At 40.8% G+C, this 16033-nt stretch overlaps 1 protein-coding gene across 1 annotated transcript in view; it reads right to left on the minus strand.

Annotated features, from left to right (window-relative positions):
• The window catches only part of LOC144494657 (low-density lipoprotein receptor-related protein 1-like), an 84071-nt gene that overhangs the window by 49201 nt on the left and 18837 nt on the right, over positions 1-16033 (minus strand). Inside the window, exons 17-29 of the mRNA XM_078213861.1 lie at positions 11249-11374; positions 11059-11175; positions 9286-9405; positions 8443-8571; positions 7591-7762; positions 7023-7247; positions 5717-5835; positions 5503-5642; positions 4136-4277; positions 3615-3755; positions 2387-2488; positions 1593-1715; positions 223-594 (exon numbers count right to left, since the gene is read on the minus strand). Coding sequence (XP_078069987.1) covers positions 223-594; positions 1593-1715; positions 2387-2488; positions 3615-3755; positions 4136-4277; positions 5503-5642; positions 5717-5835; positions 7023-7247; positions 7591-7762; positions 8443-8571; positions 9286-9405; positions 11059-11175; positions 11249-11374 — 2028 coding nt within the window. The remainder of the gene's footprint in view (positions 1-222; positions 595-1592; positions 1716-2386; positions 2489-3614; positions 3756-4135; positions 4278-5502; positions 5643-5716; positions 5836-7022; positions 7248-7590; positions 7763-8442; positions 8572-9285; positions 9406-11058; positions 11176-11248; positions 11375-16033) is intronic.

Consider the following 16033-nt stretch of genomic DNA (forward strand, 5'->3'; position numbering starts at 1 on the left):
ACACAAATTTTAAAAAGCAATAAAGTATCGGGCACCTTTTAAACCTGTTCTGACGACTAAAAGGATCCTAAAAATGTAGAATATTCATTTGAAACATCCCCAATGTAAATCTGCTCCAAGTACTCCTGTTGTCAGAGGATTACATTTTCCTTCACCATAGAGGGCTCGTCACAACTGGCAAATTTATACAAGGGGTGCATGGCATAAAAACAGATTACTTACGACAATTAACTTCATCGCTCCCATCTTTACAGTCTACATCACCATCACAGTGCCATTTACTGTGAATGCATTCACCAGAATCACATGGAACATCACCAGGAGCACAAGTCACAGGAGGAAGAATGATGTGCCCACAGCGGTCTGGAGATTCATCAGACTGATCAGCACAATCAACGTTGCTGTCACACACCCAATCCAAGGGAATGCACCGAGAATTATTGCACTGGAACTCATGTGGGTGACAAATAGATGGAGCACAGTCTCTTTCATCAGTTCCATCACCGCAGTCATCATCCCCATTGCAGATAAACGCTCTGGAAACACAATTGCCACTGGAGCAGGTAAACTCCATGGGGCTGCAAGTAAGGTTGCCTGAAAAATATTTTATTCATTATGGACTGTTAGTTTAATGTTTATCACTCATTCCATAATGCATCCAAAAATTCTCCACAAATTCAAAAGCAAAATATCAGATGCTGGAATGTCAGCAGGTCTGTGTGTGGTGAACCATCGTTGGTTCCCACTAGGTAGTACTGAGCCAGGGTCTGGCCAGTACTACGAGTATGTATATATGTTGCTGTTGGGGTTAGGGATGGGCCGTTACACCTGTATTATAGTTATTATGGTACATCCCAGTCGGGCTCCGCCTCCTGGGAGAGGTATAAAGGTCACTGCTCTGTCTGGGACCCCTCAGTCTGAGATAGTGTACTATACATGGTAGCTTCGTTGTAATGGTAAATAAAAGCCTTTATTTCCTTGAGCATCTCAAGCCTCGTGTGATAACGCGCATCACTGTGCTTCTCCCCAGAAGAAATGTTTCAAGTCGTGACATTTCACCAGTTCTGACTGGAACTGGTTTTCTTCAGATGCTGCCAGACCAGGAGGATTCTCCAGTGGTAGAAGAACACCATCAGCCAAAAATGGATTTAGTCAGAGCAAAAACAATTGCTCTTATTTCAGACAATGAATTGTTTCAGCCAACAGGTGATGCTTTACCAAGAGGATCTGACAGCAGTAGATAAAAGCTAGTTTAGTGCTGCAGTGCTTACGTGCAAGATCTTGAGCATTTGACAAAAATGACTAGCACCAAAATTTACTAACTAACTTCTTAAAAAACATTTAGTATGTGCATTGCCAGAACCAAGCAATAGCCTGGGCTACAATTAGATGGAGTCCTTCAAGCCTACCTTCAATTAAAACTCAAATAACTGACCTTGGCCATGCTAAATTCTCCCTCAGTGTACCCAAACAGGCGCCGAAGTGTAGTGGCGAGGGGATTTTCACAGCAACTTCATTGCACTCTTTCCCACCTTCCTTGGACTATTTGACTGCTTGCAAACCAAGTTTAAATCTTGCCATTATTAACCTACCACAGTTCTCTTCATCACTGCCACTTGCACAGTCCTTTTCTCCATCACATTTCCAATTTACAGGAATACACTGAAGAGATCCAGAGCCACAGCTGATTTTGTTCATATGACAGATTCTGGTGTCTGAAATAGAAGGTTTTAAAATAAACAGCTATTCCATAATTTCATTTCTCAAACATTCAGATTAAGAACTCTAGTAGAAAGGATTTGCTCCAAGATAGTCAAAGACATCACATCTGAGTATGCAGAAGCATGTACAGACCCAGGCTTGTGCCAGAGCACAACATATCCATCCATTTATAGTAGGAAAACTAACTTTGGTCATGCAACATTAAAGCTTTGGGCCAGCATCTTGGCTGTTGATTTGCTACCAGTTGAAAACAGGCAGTGAATCAGTTTGCATTTTATATGCTGTCCAGTTAGTTCCCATCGACTCCCCATTACCACCTTTTGCCTGATCTCGTGAAGTAATTTACAAACAGCAAAATAATTAATGTTTGCATCCACCTTTCTGCCCATTATTGGTCTAAATTACAAGTGCGCTAACAATTCAACTATTTGATCAAGAGTTAGAAGTCCAATAGGTAAAATTCAGCGCAGCCAATAGATTTTGCATTGTACTGCAGATGGCACTTTCATAAGAGATTAGCAGACCAAGTTATTAAAGTCCCAGTCAAATGCAATGTACAGTGCATAGAAAGGAAACTAGCAGTGGAAGTTGCACTAATTTTTTTTGCCTGAGAAAGTGATTGACCTTTGCAGTTGAACTGCCAACATTACATAAAGATACTTACAACAGGCATCTGGGGCTTCATCAGATCCATCTTTGCAGTCAGCATCTCCATCACACTGCCACTTACTAGGCACACATTGTCCATCATGACAGAAGTCAGATTCTTGACAGAACATTAATTGACAGGGAAAATAAGACTACAATCTTCAACTACTGCTAATTTAAGACACATGGCCAAGTTGAACATTTAGTATGCAAGAGATCTCAAGAACTCTCACTCCTCCATTTAGCCATTATGCTGAAGTTCAACAACCAGGAGACTAAAGGGAAGAGTCAGTTATTTGCTTATAGTTTGCCCTGGAAAATTCATTTAAAAAGGGTAATGAACATGTCCAGTCATGGCCTTTAAATACCAGATGAATTGGTGAAACTGGTATATCAGGTTGTGATGATGAAGATGGGTAGATAATGAACTAAACAATTGCTCCCAGTGGGTTAGCTGCTAAGACTGCAACAATTTGGGCTGGATTACGCAAAGCCCGAGCTTCAAATGGTTTGCCACAAGATCCTATTGTCTATGAGTGCTCCTGCTGACTTATACCAGCTTTGACCAATACAAAACACTCCACCCACCTCTGGGTTGGCACAATGTGCAACTCATTCCTTGATATCTATGGGATTCCAGGTCCATCTATTTTCATTTTTATAAACTTATTGGTGCTCCCAGAACATTTTATTGGGCATCCTTTCACTTTTCCTCTTTATACTATCCCCTCTAAAAATAGTTAATCCCTTTGGGGAACTTGTGCAGTGCTTCCCCCTGCCTACAAAGGGCATTTACCATTTGCTTAATATGCATTTTTTCCCTAAATGACTTGCACATCAGATCTATTGAGGCTTCCCATTTGCCCAACTATTCAGATAGACTTAATCACCTCACTTGAACCTGGCTATTGGATCAACTACTGGCAGCATCCAAAAGCAAATCAGTTCAGCAAATACCACAAAAACAACTAGAACTAATGCACAAAAGGAAGGAGGCACAAAGCAGGGATAATGACATTCCAACTTTGGCTTTATGCAGATTACAGTGATTGATAGTGTGTTGTCAGATTGCTGCATGCAATCTCAATGGCTTGGTTAATTTTTCTATCCTTCATACAAGTGATTGTTTAGTTTGAAGATTTTGATCCGCTTCGTAAAATCATACCACACTCCAAGCACATTACATTCTCACTTATATCAACCCCCCCACCAACATTGAACAAACCTCAAAAATCAATATTTACCCAATTCACAGTGTTCATCCTTCATCTTAATTCCAGATGGACACACACAGGTATATTTTGGCAGCTGATTAATCTGTGGGCTAGGGAGACACAGGTATTTACAGCCTCCGTTTTCCAACTTCTCATTGCACCAGTTTTTGCCTGTTGAGACCAAATATAAATTTGTCAGTATTTAGAGACAAAAATCAAGGCTAGTGGCCCAAAATCAAATGAAAACCCAAATTTACTATTTCGAAACATTGACAACTGTGAAATTGAGTCACCGTGCATTGAAATCATGGACTTGTGCACAAACTCAAAGTATCCACAATGACTAATCCAAATGTGGACAAAAATGATTGTTGTAGAAGACAAATATTCATTCTATATCTATAGATAGAACAGTAATAGTTCTACAACAGCATAGAATTTACTGACCTCCAACTATTGGTAATCCACATGGTAGCAGTTAGACACATCTACCCTACAGTTAGAGCAAATGCAAAGCCAATAACATCAAGTAGACGTTTCAGATTTCCTACCTGATGGCTGCATTAAAGTGTGATAAATAATGACATCTTGAGGTTGATGAAGATTGGAAACCAAGGCCATCACATCTGCTCCTGTATACTTGTTGGTTGCATAAATGGTTTTCCTTACTTCATCAGACCAGAATACATGATCCTGAAACAATGGGAACACAATAAATTATCAGGGAATAAATAACTTGGTGTTCTTTGCAAGATGTCTTGTGCCTACTACACTAAATTATAAAAATCCTGAAGACAAAATGGCTCATCAGTTGGGATAATGGAAACAAATGAGCTACACACATCTATGGTATTCTGCTCATCTGTCTCTTGCTTACATGCTCGGGCATAAATCCCATCTCTCCCCTCCCCACACAGCCAATTTTCTGACCAAGGAGGAGCCTGGCTAGCAGAGTGCTACCAATTTTTCAACCCTGTCCATCTCTACCTGAGACTTCAATGTACTGTGGCTTATACTTCAAAGCTACAGATACTAAATCATATTTATTCTGATCCACTGTTCAGTCCTTTAGGAAGATTCTCCTATTGTCAATATTTAATCACCCATATTTTGGATAATCAGAAACACTGCTACTAAACCATTGGTCAGCCATAGTAAAAAGTACACCTTAATTGAATTGTGCCCAATTGGAACATGGCTTTAGATCATAATACAGCAAAGTGTGCGCCACTCAGCTTGCAATCAAGAAAGAATAGATCAGCAGTCTCAGTACAGAGTGCCAAGTCAAACCCAATTTTGGCTCCAGTCTATCAATTCATAATTCTCTTGAAGAATTGTTGGTGCTACAACCCTAGGACTATCAACTAAGCTTTTTAAAGTACTGAAAACAGAAGGTACAAGCACTTGACAATTTTTACATTAAAAAATTGAGCCATTGACAAAACATTACACAAAATTAGATTACATAATAAAGCCGTCAATTAGACAGCTTTTTTCTTCTCCCACTGTGCAAGTAAAAGTAAAATATTTTGCAACAGTCTGGGTTCTCAGCCAGAGGTCTGCCAGGGTACAGGCTCCTACCTGCACCCTTATCCAAGCCACAAACATTAGGGGCTCTTGGGAATGGACCAACAATATAGATCATGCAGAATACCACTGGAGCATTGTCTTTTGATTTAAGGCAGCATGGCAAGGAATTGACTCTTGCCTGGGTACATATTGAACAACTTGCTAATTACTTTTGCCCAGGATAAACTTGCCAAATATGGCTGGGTTGTGATAACCACACAAGATTCAGACAAATGTGCTCTCAAGTAGTAATGATTCAGAATAATTGCTGAATTGTAGATATTCTCAAAAACCCAGCTGTGCGCTCAAAGCAAAATAGGGATTTCAAATTGTCAACAAATGACACTACCTCAAATACTGAGACAGCACAAGGATGAGCAAGGAATTCGAGAGAATAAAGGACTGTTCTTCTGTCTTGTCCATTGAAGTCTACACTGGACAACATGTGCAGTTTTGAGTCAACCCAATAGAGTTGGTTCTTCACAAGATCTGTGAACAAAATTGGAGTTATTAACCAAGCTCAATATAGGGGGGAAAAAGGGAAAATTTACTTGCCCACTTACCAAGTGCAATACCATTGGGTGACTGAATCTCTCTGGTAACCAGAAGTTGCCTATGGACACCATTCATTCCTGCTTTTTCTATCACGGATGGCTCACCCAGATCAGACCAGTAAATAAATCTTTGAAAAGCAATGGACACCAATTAGTCAAAAGGCCACCTCAAAACATAAATGGATCTTAAGACTCTAGCATAGAAATAAAAAGTAATACAAGTATTAAGCATAAACTGAGGGTATTATGAACCCCCAGGAGATCAAATCAAGGGAATTTGCCAACAACCTAACCCAGATAGGGTTTCAACTGAGAACAAACAGACAATTCAGTCATTAGAAATCTCAATTAGTAGATACAAGGATCTAGTCAGGCAATGTGGCAGCAATTTCAGCCGCAAAAATCCATAAGACAATTTCTCCCAGGGAGAATTCCAGCTCCATTTAATCAAGGAATTAACCATCAATTTGCACCTGATAGCAGCTCCCACTCAAACCAAACGTATTTATCTAGAACCTTCTCAGACCTACTATTGGATTTTGCTGCATAGATCCATTAGAATCCCCTTAATCTGAATGTTTAGTAAAGGCCTGGCACCCCGTATGGTCAATTCTGGTCACTCAATTTAAAAGGTAACTCAAACAGTGGCAGCAACTTTGTATTTGCTCAGTGGCTACTCCTAGATCCAGCCTTGGTATTTATTCCCCTCCTTCAAAGTCACCACCCATCCTGGTCACAGGGCTCACTGCACCACTCAAACTCCAGAAAATGAGGGGTTAATACTAGAGAATTGAACACTCAGGCTCCCAATGCTAGTACCAAGCCTAGTTTGGTTGGTTTCAATAACTTCCAAAGCATAACAGAAAAACAACTCGCCTCTTAGGTCATATTTTGCAACTCTTGCTTCAGCTGGTCTGGGATTTGCAAAAAGCATTGGACAAGACTTAGAACACTTCCAACCAGTGAATCGTCATCTAAAAATTAACTGCTACACATTTTCCCCCCTTCATTGAAGGAACAAGGTTATTGTTCGCTCCTGAATTCTCAATTTTTGACCAATGGGAGGTTACTAAAAAACAACTTAAAACAATTTCCACTTAAACTGGGAGAGAATTATCCAACTGATCCAAGCACTATTGTTTTTTGTACATAGAAGCATCACTCACACCCCTGGTTTTTCCACGAGATTAGCCTATCTCAATTTCATACCCAATTCACTCAGCCATCCCAAATAAGACCCATCGTAGATTTGAATAATACAAAGTATTTTACAAATGCCAAGCAGCTTCAGTGACAGGTAAAAAAAATTCAGTACCCAGTTAGCGGATCGACTGCCACAGAAGCTGGTTCCCTCAAGTCTCTGTCAAAGAGGATCTTTCTTTCAGTTCCATTAAATGTAGCCACAGAGATAGTTTTAGTACCACGATCTGTCCAGTAAATATGCTTATAGATCCAATCCACCGCAATCCCCATAGGAATATCAACATCCTTGATAACTTGAGAAATACTGGTTTTACTTTTCTTTTCATACATGAACAAACTAAGGAAAGAAAATACCAAACATGGTTACATCAACTATACTAAATGCGAGCTTTAGCACCTGGAAATGCTTACTACCAAAGCCATGAAGTTGAAATGTACCAATCCTCTTCAACATAGAGATACTGTAATAAGGGTACTGAAGTTCAGATATAGACAGGCAGACTATTAACAGTAAATAGTTCCAACTGAAGTTATGGGATCAAGACAAAAACATTTATGTAGTTAAACAAAATAAGCTTTATTGTTTAAGAATATTTTACCCAAAACAGTACCCATCTAGCATCAAAATTGAAAGACAGTTTCAGTACTGTAACCATCAGTATTGCTTCACAATTCATTACCTGAAAATTGCTCGCTGCCCCAAGTCAGCCCAGAAGATTCTCTGTTCAGCAATGTCAGCACCCAGTGCTACAGCATTTCTCAGCTGTGCAGCTACCTGGGTGTACTCATGGTGATGCAGTCCTAGCTTTCGGATGTCATGATGATTTGTGAAGATCAAATAAGGCTCTTTGCCTAGAAAAGATTGTATTTACATGGTTTGAGAGAGTGTACCAAATTTCCTTGCTCAACAAACAGCCCAATAGACCATATTAAGGACATGGTTATGTCTAGGGCCTCAGGTTAACTCAAACAGCTTTTATTGAGGCTCCCCAAATTCATGGCAACCAGAATTTCAGACTAAATTCCATGCAGTGACATCTAGCTTTACCAAGTCTGCATGTCCCAAATGGCAACATTGGGCAAGTCAGTGTTGACAAAGCGCATTAGAGATGACAATATCAAAACCCCTCACGTGTCAATAACAGGCTTGGATCCAAAAACTCAGCTTCTGGGTCTGGTATTAAACTGTTAATTTCAATATTAACTGAAAAAATAGTGGGGTGTTGCTTTTGTGTTCAGGCTAGGGGTGGAAATAACATTTTTCTTATATATAAAAAAATCAGGGAGGTAAGCTTCACCATCCATTTTTGGCAATCTCACATATCCAAGCAATTAGAAGCAACAAAAGATTACTTTGCATCAACACGACTCAAAATAACATGCTTGTTACATTTGACAATTTCTTTACCCCAGTCTTCCAAACATCTTCAATTTTCCACTTGGGATATCACAAGTTACTCAAGTACATGAAAGCTGCACCACATTTCAACAAATTAAACACCAAGCTGGGAAGTCATTTTTGTTCTATTTACCTCCAACTGCCTTGCAAACGTGATTAGTTGCATCCATGCGATATCCTGCAAAGCACTCGCATTCAAAGCTTCCGTTTATATTAATGCAAATTTGACTGCAGGCACCAGGATCCTGACATTCATCAATATCTATAAAAAATTCAAAAAATGCAAGTCTTATTTATGTAAACAAGGCAGAAATTTTGAACAGCAGACTTCCAACTAGTTAATCCAGGCTGGTTTCAAATCAGGAGAAATCTAATCAATACATACATGGTTTCAGAAAGTGACTGTCACTACCTCAATACAATCTTCAGAACACTTACCCAGAGATCAGTGCAATTGTAATCTACCTTGTTGGGACATGCCCCAAATGTGGCCACCTTTGACAATTATTGGTGCACAGCCTTCTTGAAACACTGCAACCCATGAAGTGACAGTACTCCTAATAAAGGTGTTTAGATAGGGAGTGCCAGTTTTAACCCAGTGAAGGGGGAAGGTACATGTATAATTCTGACTTGCACATTACCTAGGTACTATGCCAGCAGGGGAAGTGAAAAATCGGTTTGCAAACTATTGCCCAAGAGGTCTTGGCAAGTAGCTAATGTGTCCTATAGACAAATACAAGATGTAGTGGAGGCCTGAAAGTCAGTCAATCACCATGGAACCCTTACATTCAACTTGCTGGGTAGCCACAGCATTTGTGGTCAGTTGACTTCCTGGGTGTTGATGGTGGAAGATCAATACCACCAACCATGTAAACTCTTGTAAATCCATTGCCTGGCATTCTGATAGTCAGAGCACCTTCATTCTCTTCCCACAAAAAGTGATTTTGCTCATATTGCATGTCAGCAAGTCACTTACCTTCACAGGTCGTTCCATTAATCAACTCAAAGCCAGCAGGACAGTCACATTTATAACCAATCACAAGATCTCTGCAGATGTGAGGACAACCTCCATTGTTCACCAAGCATTCATTTAGGTCTGTAGAGAAAGAATCCTTTATAAATTTGGAACTAGAATACTTGCAGTTTGATTTAATGATTCTGCATATTGTGAGGGGGACACCTTTAGTCCAGAATTCATTGGCAGACTGCTTTATAGTGCTACAAAAAAATTAGCAAAGGAAATTTTATGTAAACCTACATGTTTCATATGAAATGGAGTAATGGAATGTTGCAAAACAAAGTTACCCAAGCAGAACATTAAGATTTTTGTAACAATGGTAATTAGGTACATGACCAGCTATATTTAAACTGCTCAACCGCAACCAATTCTATGGTCCAGAGAGTTTGAAAATTTAATGGAGAATATGTTATGACTGCACTACTTTAGGTTTCAAGTCCAACTGAGTTAATACATGAAGTGAAGCTTAGTTTGAATCACAAGGCACTTAACTTCACAGCATGGGAAATGGACAGTAATAAGCAGGCCAAGTTAGTTAAATTACTCTCCATTTCAATATTAAAATGCCAATTGTGGAACTCCCCCCACACAATCTGTGGGGTCTAAAATGGCCTGGATTGTGAAATGTGCATCTAATTTAGTTCAAGGCACCTGTCAAGTCCTGACATTCCAAACAATTATTGTAATCTAGGTTGTGTGGAAACTCAATGTACTCGAGCATAACAAGGTTCACAATTTAATCAAGATCTCCAGTTTGTTAATGTCAAAATTCATTTCATACATTGAACAATGGAGGCCCAAGATGCCAGGTCTTGAAGTGGTGCAAGAATGAGAAAAAATAATAAGACAAGTGACAAAAGTTGGTTTACACTATAGTGTAAAAAAGACAGAAAAAGGTATTGAGGCAGAGGGGTCATGGAAGGAAATCAGTTAATATAGCTGAAACCACGCTGCCAAATGATGGCTTGCACCGAGTCAATGTAAAAATTGTGTTTGTAGAGCTAGATTAGATTAGAGAAAGGGAAGGATGGAGGGTCGAAGTCTATAAAAGGCAAAATTGGAGTTGTTGGGAGCAGGAATCCAATACAAATCAGTGAGAACAGGAACCAGAGATTGTGCTGCAGAGTTTTGGATGTGTCAAGAGTGAGGGACAAACATTGTAATGTCATGAGGTGAGAGGAGACTCTGATGGATTGTACTAGGGACATACAGGATTAAATGCTGAAGGCAAGCAAGTACTCAGGTAGTGGAAAAAATGTCAGATCAAAAATTCTGCCTATGGCTGAACAGAATGCTGAGGTTGTGAACCTGAGGCAATAATATCAGGACAGTGGTTAAATGGGTACAGGTTGTGACAGAAGCTATAAAAAAAAGAGGTCTCAGTATGAAAATTGCAATTCATCCAAGATTGAATATCGCAAGGTAGTTGGATAAGGCCATGGGGAGGGTTGGGGCTTGATAGAGTGGAAGACAGTAATGTGAATTCTTCATATTTTCAGATATTGCCAAAGGATAAGTGATATCAGTGACAGGGTGAAGAAAATACATTGCCAGTGATGCTCTGATGAATTGTATAGACAAGTGCAGAATAAACTCGATTTGGACAAGTGAGAGGAGCACAGTTTCACCAGTGCAAAGGGTGGGGGAAATGAAGATTTAAACACCATGGTTGGGATGAATATAGACTAAATTAAGAAATTTAGTTTTCAAATTAAAGCTATAAACACTTACGACAATATTTGAGGGGCTCATCACTCCAGTCCTTGCAATCCTGATGCCGATCACATACTTGGACTTTAGGTATGCATTCTCCACTTTGACATTTGAAGTTATTTGGTCCTGTACATTCTAGGGACAGAGAAAGTCAGGTTAGTGACTTAGAAATGGCAACTTAATTCTTATCCAGTGGACAGACACTTACCATTCTTACAGTTCAACTCATCACTGCCATCAATGCAGTCTTTAAACCCATTACATTGCTTGTCTGCTGGAATGCAACTACCATTGCCACATGGAAAGTGATCTGGTGGACATGTTGGAGGAGGAGCTGAAAAATCAGATGACATTTGGATTTACTGAAGAGCTTGAAACAAGTATTTCTATGTACAAGAACATAAGAAATAGGAGCAGGAGTAGGCCATCTAGCCCCTCGAGCCTGCCCTGCCATTCAATAAGATAATGGCTGATCCGATAGTGGTTTAGTTCCACTTACCCGCCCACTCTCCATAACCCTTAATTCCCTTAACAGAAATCTATATACACACAATATCACTTTTGTCTGGGACCATAGAGGTTTACAGCATGGAAACAGGCCCTTTGGACCAACTTGTGCATGCTGTCCAGTTTTTAAACCACTAAGCTAATCCCAATTGCCCACATCCCTCTTACCCATGTAACTGTCCAAATGCTTTTTAAAAGACAATTGTACCTGCCTCTGGCAGCTCATTTCAAACACTCAGCACCCTGTGAAAATTGCTCCTCTGGACCCTTAAACCTATGCCCATAGTTTTAGGCTCTCCTACCTTTGAGAAAAGATGTTGCCTGTGACTAGTGGTGTTCCGCAGGGCTCTGTATTGGGACCTCTGCTGTTTGTGATTTATATAAACGATCTGGAAGGCGTAACTGGGGTGATCAGTAAGTTTGCGGATGACACAAAAATGGCTGGACTTGCAGATAGTGAGGTACATTGTCAGAGGCTACAGAAGGATATAGATAGGCTGGAAATTTGGGCAAAGAAATGGCAGATGGAGTTCAATCCAGATAAATGCGAAGTGATGCATTTTGGTAGAACTAACGTGGGGGGAGCTATACGATAAATGGCAGAACCATAAAGGTAGATACGCAAAGGGACCTGGGTGTGCAAGTCCACAGATCCTTGAAGGTGACGTCACAGGTGGAGAAGGTGGTGAAGGCAGCATATGGCATGCTTGCCTTTATAGGACGGGGCATAGAGTATAAAAGTTGGGGTCTGATGTTACAGTTGTATAGAAAGTTAGTTCGGCCGCATTTGGAATACTGCACCCAGTTCTGGTCGCCACACTACCAGAAGGATGTGGAGGCTTTAGAGAGAGTGCAGAGGATGTTTACCAGGATGTTGCCTGGTATGGAAGGGCTTAGTTATGAGGAGAGATTGGGTAAACTGGGGTTGTTCTCACTGGAAAGACGGAGGATGAGGGGTGACCTAATAGAGGTGTATAAAATTATGAAAGGCATAGATAGGGTGAACGGTGGGAAGCTTTTTCCCAGATCGGTGGTGACGTTCACGAGGGGTCATAGGTTCAAGGTGAGGGGGGGGGTGGGGGGGAAGGAAAAGGTTTAACAGATATCAGAAGGACATTTTTTTTTTTAAAACAGAGGGTGGTGGGGGCCTGGAATGCACTGCTGGGCAAGGTGGTGGAGGCAGACACACTGGGAACATTTAAGACTTATCTAGATAGCCACATGAACAGAGTGGGAATGGAGGGATACAAAAGAATGGTCTAGTTTGGACCAGGGAGCGGCACGGGCTTGGAGGGCCAAAGGGCCTGTTCCTGTGCTGTATTGTTCTTTGTTCTATCTACCTTATTTTTGCCCCTCGTTTTATTGATCTCTAGAAAAATCACATTGGAAATTTCAGGATAGGCTGAGCAAGAAGTCATGGCTCCTTCTCCCCCTAATGCATTGACTTAATGGAGCAAGTTGAGCTATCCTCTTGAAATAGCTTACCAACACCTCTCCATTAATACCATTGGATTTGTTGCATGAGAAAATTGAAATAGAAGACAGAACTGACAACTTTTAACTAATTAAAAAAGGAATGCACATAAAACTTTAGCAGCAGTATTTTCTAATAGTCAGTTAAGCACAAGTTAGAGCATAGCTAACAAGTGATCGGTCATCACTAAGTTTTGCCAATTGTACGCCATCTACTTTGCATCAAGACCAAGCAAATACTAAACAACTGAAACTACATATAATTTGCATGTGCAAATGATCAGCACTGCAAGCACATTAAAAAAATAAATCAGGATTTGTAAACACCAAATTTCACAAGTGTCAAGGTATCATCCAATATAGAGATGGGTTCTGGTTTGCCAGAAGAGAAGCAATTACAGGCAGTTCAGGATCAGTGACCAACCCCTGATATTTGCCCCATCTATAATACTCAGTAGGAGCAGAGTTCTTTATTTTTAAAAAACTGGTTACATAATCTACAGCGTAGATGACAGCAAGTTCCAGAGCAAGGGTAATTGTAGATCCAGTCCAATTGGTATGGTATGTCTCAAGTGCTCTACATTCTACCAGGCAATTGTATTATCAAGAGGCTTACAGGTGGACAAAAGGGAATTTCTCCCCCCCTACCCAACCAGCTTTATTCAATCTATATTTACACCCATTTGCTAGTCAATTCAATTAATTATTCCAGCCATTGGTTTCTGCAAAACCAATCAGCCAGGTGATCGAAGATTTAGTAGGAGCATGTTTCAGGAACAGTGATCATAATTCCATACGTTAGGGTGCCTGTGGATAAGGACAAGTGGTCCTTGGGCAAAAAAAGTGTTTGTGGGGGTGGGGGCAACTACAACATTTTAGGTGGGATTTGGAGTGTAGATTTTGGGGGGGGGGGGTGAGAAAGAGTGGGGAGGCTGTTTGAGGGCAAAAACATCTGACATGTCAGTTGATTGGAATTCAGGACTGGCATATACCTGCAAGGATGAAGAATAAGTGTGGCAAATATCAGGAACCCTGGATAACAAGGGATATTATGAGTCTTGTCAAAAAGAAAAAGCATTCAAAGTCTAAAAGGGTTAGGACAGATGAAGCTCTTGAATATAAAACATAGGAAGGAGAGTTGGGAGGGCTAAAAGGGTTCATGAAAAGTCCTTGGCAAACAGGATTAAGCAAAATCCTATGGTATTTTACACCTATGTAAAGGGCAAGATGGTAGCCTGGAAAGGATTGGTCCACTCAAGGATAGCAGAGGGCATCTATGCATGGAACTCCAGGAAATGGGCGAGATTCTAAATTAATACTTTGCCTCCGTATTCACCAAAGAGAGGGACTTGATGGATGAGGAGCCTAGGGTAGGGTGTGTAGATATTCTGGGTCATGCCGATAGCAAAAAAAGGTATTTTGGGTGTCTTAAAAAGCATTAAAGTAGATAAGTCCCCACAGCCTAATAGGATCTGCCCCAGAATTTTGAGGGAGGCAAGGGTGGAAATTGCTGGGGCCTTGAAGAAATCTTGTTTTGTCATTGGCTATCCTCCGGGACGTCACCTGTAGCCAATGTTGTTTCATTGTTTAAGGGCAGCAGGGATAATCCAGGAAATTATAGGTCAGTGAGCCTCAAGTCAGTTGTCAGGAAATTGGAAAAGATTCACTCACATTTGGAAACAAATGGACTTAGTGATAGACAGCATGGTTGTGTGAAGGGGTAGTCGTGCCTCACTAACTTGATTGAGTTTTGAGTAAGTAACAATGATGATAGATGAGGGATGACAAAAGGGCAGTGGATGTCGTAAACATGGACTTCAGTAAAGCCTTTGACAAGGTACAAAAAGGTGAAGTCACATGGGATCAGAGCTGACAAGATGGACACAAGCTGATCAGTAAGTTTGCAGACAAGACAAAAATTGGTGGAGTTGCAGATAGGGAAGAGGATTCAGCAAGATATGGACCGGTTGGAGACTTGGGTGAAGAAATGACAGATGGAGTTTAATCTGGACAAGTGAGATATAATACATTTTGGAAAGTCCAATGCATGTAGGAATTATACAGTAATGATAGAACCCTTTTGAGTGTTGACAGGCAGAGATCTGGGCGTACATGTCCACCAAAGTGGCAATGCAGGTGGATAAGGTAGTCAAGAAAGCATACGGCATGCTTGCCTTCATCAGTCAGGGTGTTGAATATAAAAATTGGCAGGTCATGCTGCAGCTGTACAGAACCTCAAGTTAAACTTCATTTAGAATGTGCGCACAATTCTGGTCACCACACTACCAGAAAGATGTGGATGCTTTGGAGAGGATAGAGGAGATTTACCAGGATGTTGGCTGGTCTGAAGGGTAACCTGGTAGAGGTCTACAAGGTTCAAGTGGCATGGACAGAATGGATAGTCAGATGTCCTAGGGTAGAAACAGTGTGTGTGTGTGTGCGCGTGCACACACAGAGGGTGGTGAATGTCTGGAATGTACTGCCTGGGGAGGTGGTGGCAGCAGGTACAATAGCAGCATTTAAAGGGAAACTAGATGAATACATGAATAGAATGGGACTGGAAGGATATGGACTCCATAAGTGCATACAGTTTTAGTTTAGACAGGCATCATGATTGGCACAGGCTTGGAGGGCCAAAGGACCTGTTCCTGTGCTGTACTCTATTCACAAAACCACCTCTGCAAAGTGGAAACATACAAATTGGTTCCTCAAATTAAGCCACAACTTTTTGTAAACCCCTCCTTCCCCAACTTCACACAGCATGCATGCACTAACTGTCAGATGCTTAGTGTTGATGGAGACTCAATTGGAAATAGTCATCCATTAGGTCAATTAGTTTTGGTAAATCCAAATTCTCCTTGGCCAAAACATTTCCCAAATGGTCTTTTCCCCAGGGTAGGAGAGTCCAAAACAAGAGGGCATAGGTTTAAGGGGAGGGGGGAAAATTTAAAAGGGACCCGAGGGGTGACTTTTCAGAGGGTGGTGCATATTTGGAATAAGCTGCCAGAGGTGG

The sequence above is a fragment of the Mustelus asterias genome, chromosome 6, assembly GCF_964213995.1.
Source record: "Mustelus asterias chromosome 6, sMusAst1.hap1.1, whole genome shotgun sequence".
Taxonomy (NCBI): domain Eukaryota; kingdom Metazoa; phylum Chordata; class Chondrichthyes; order Carcharhiniformes; family Triakidae; genus Mustelus; species Mustelus asterias.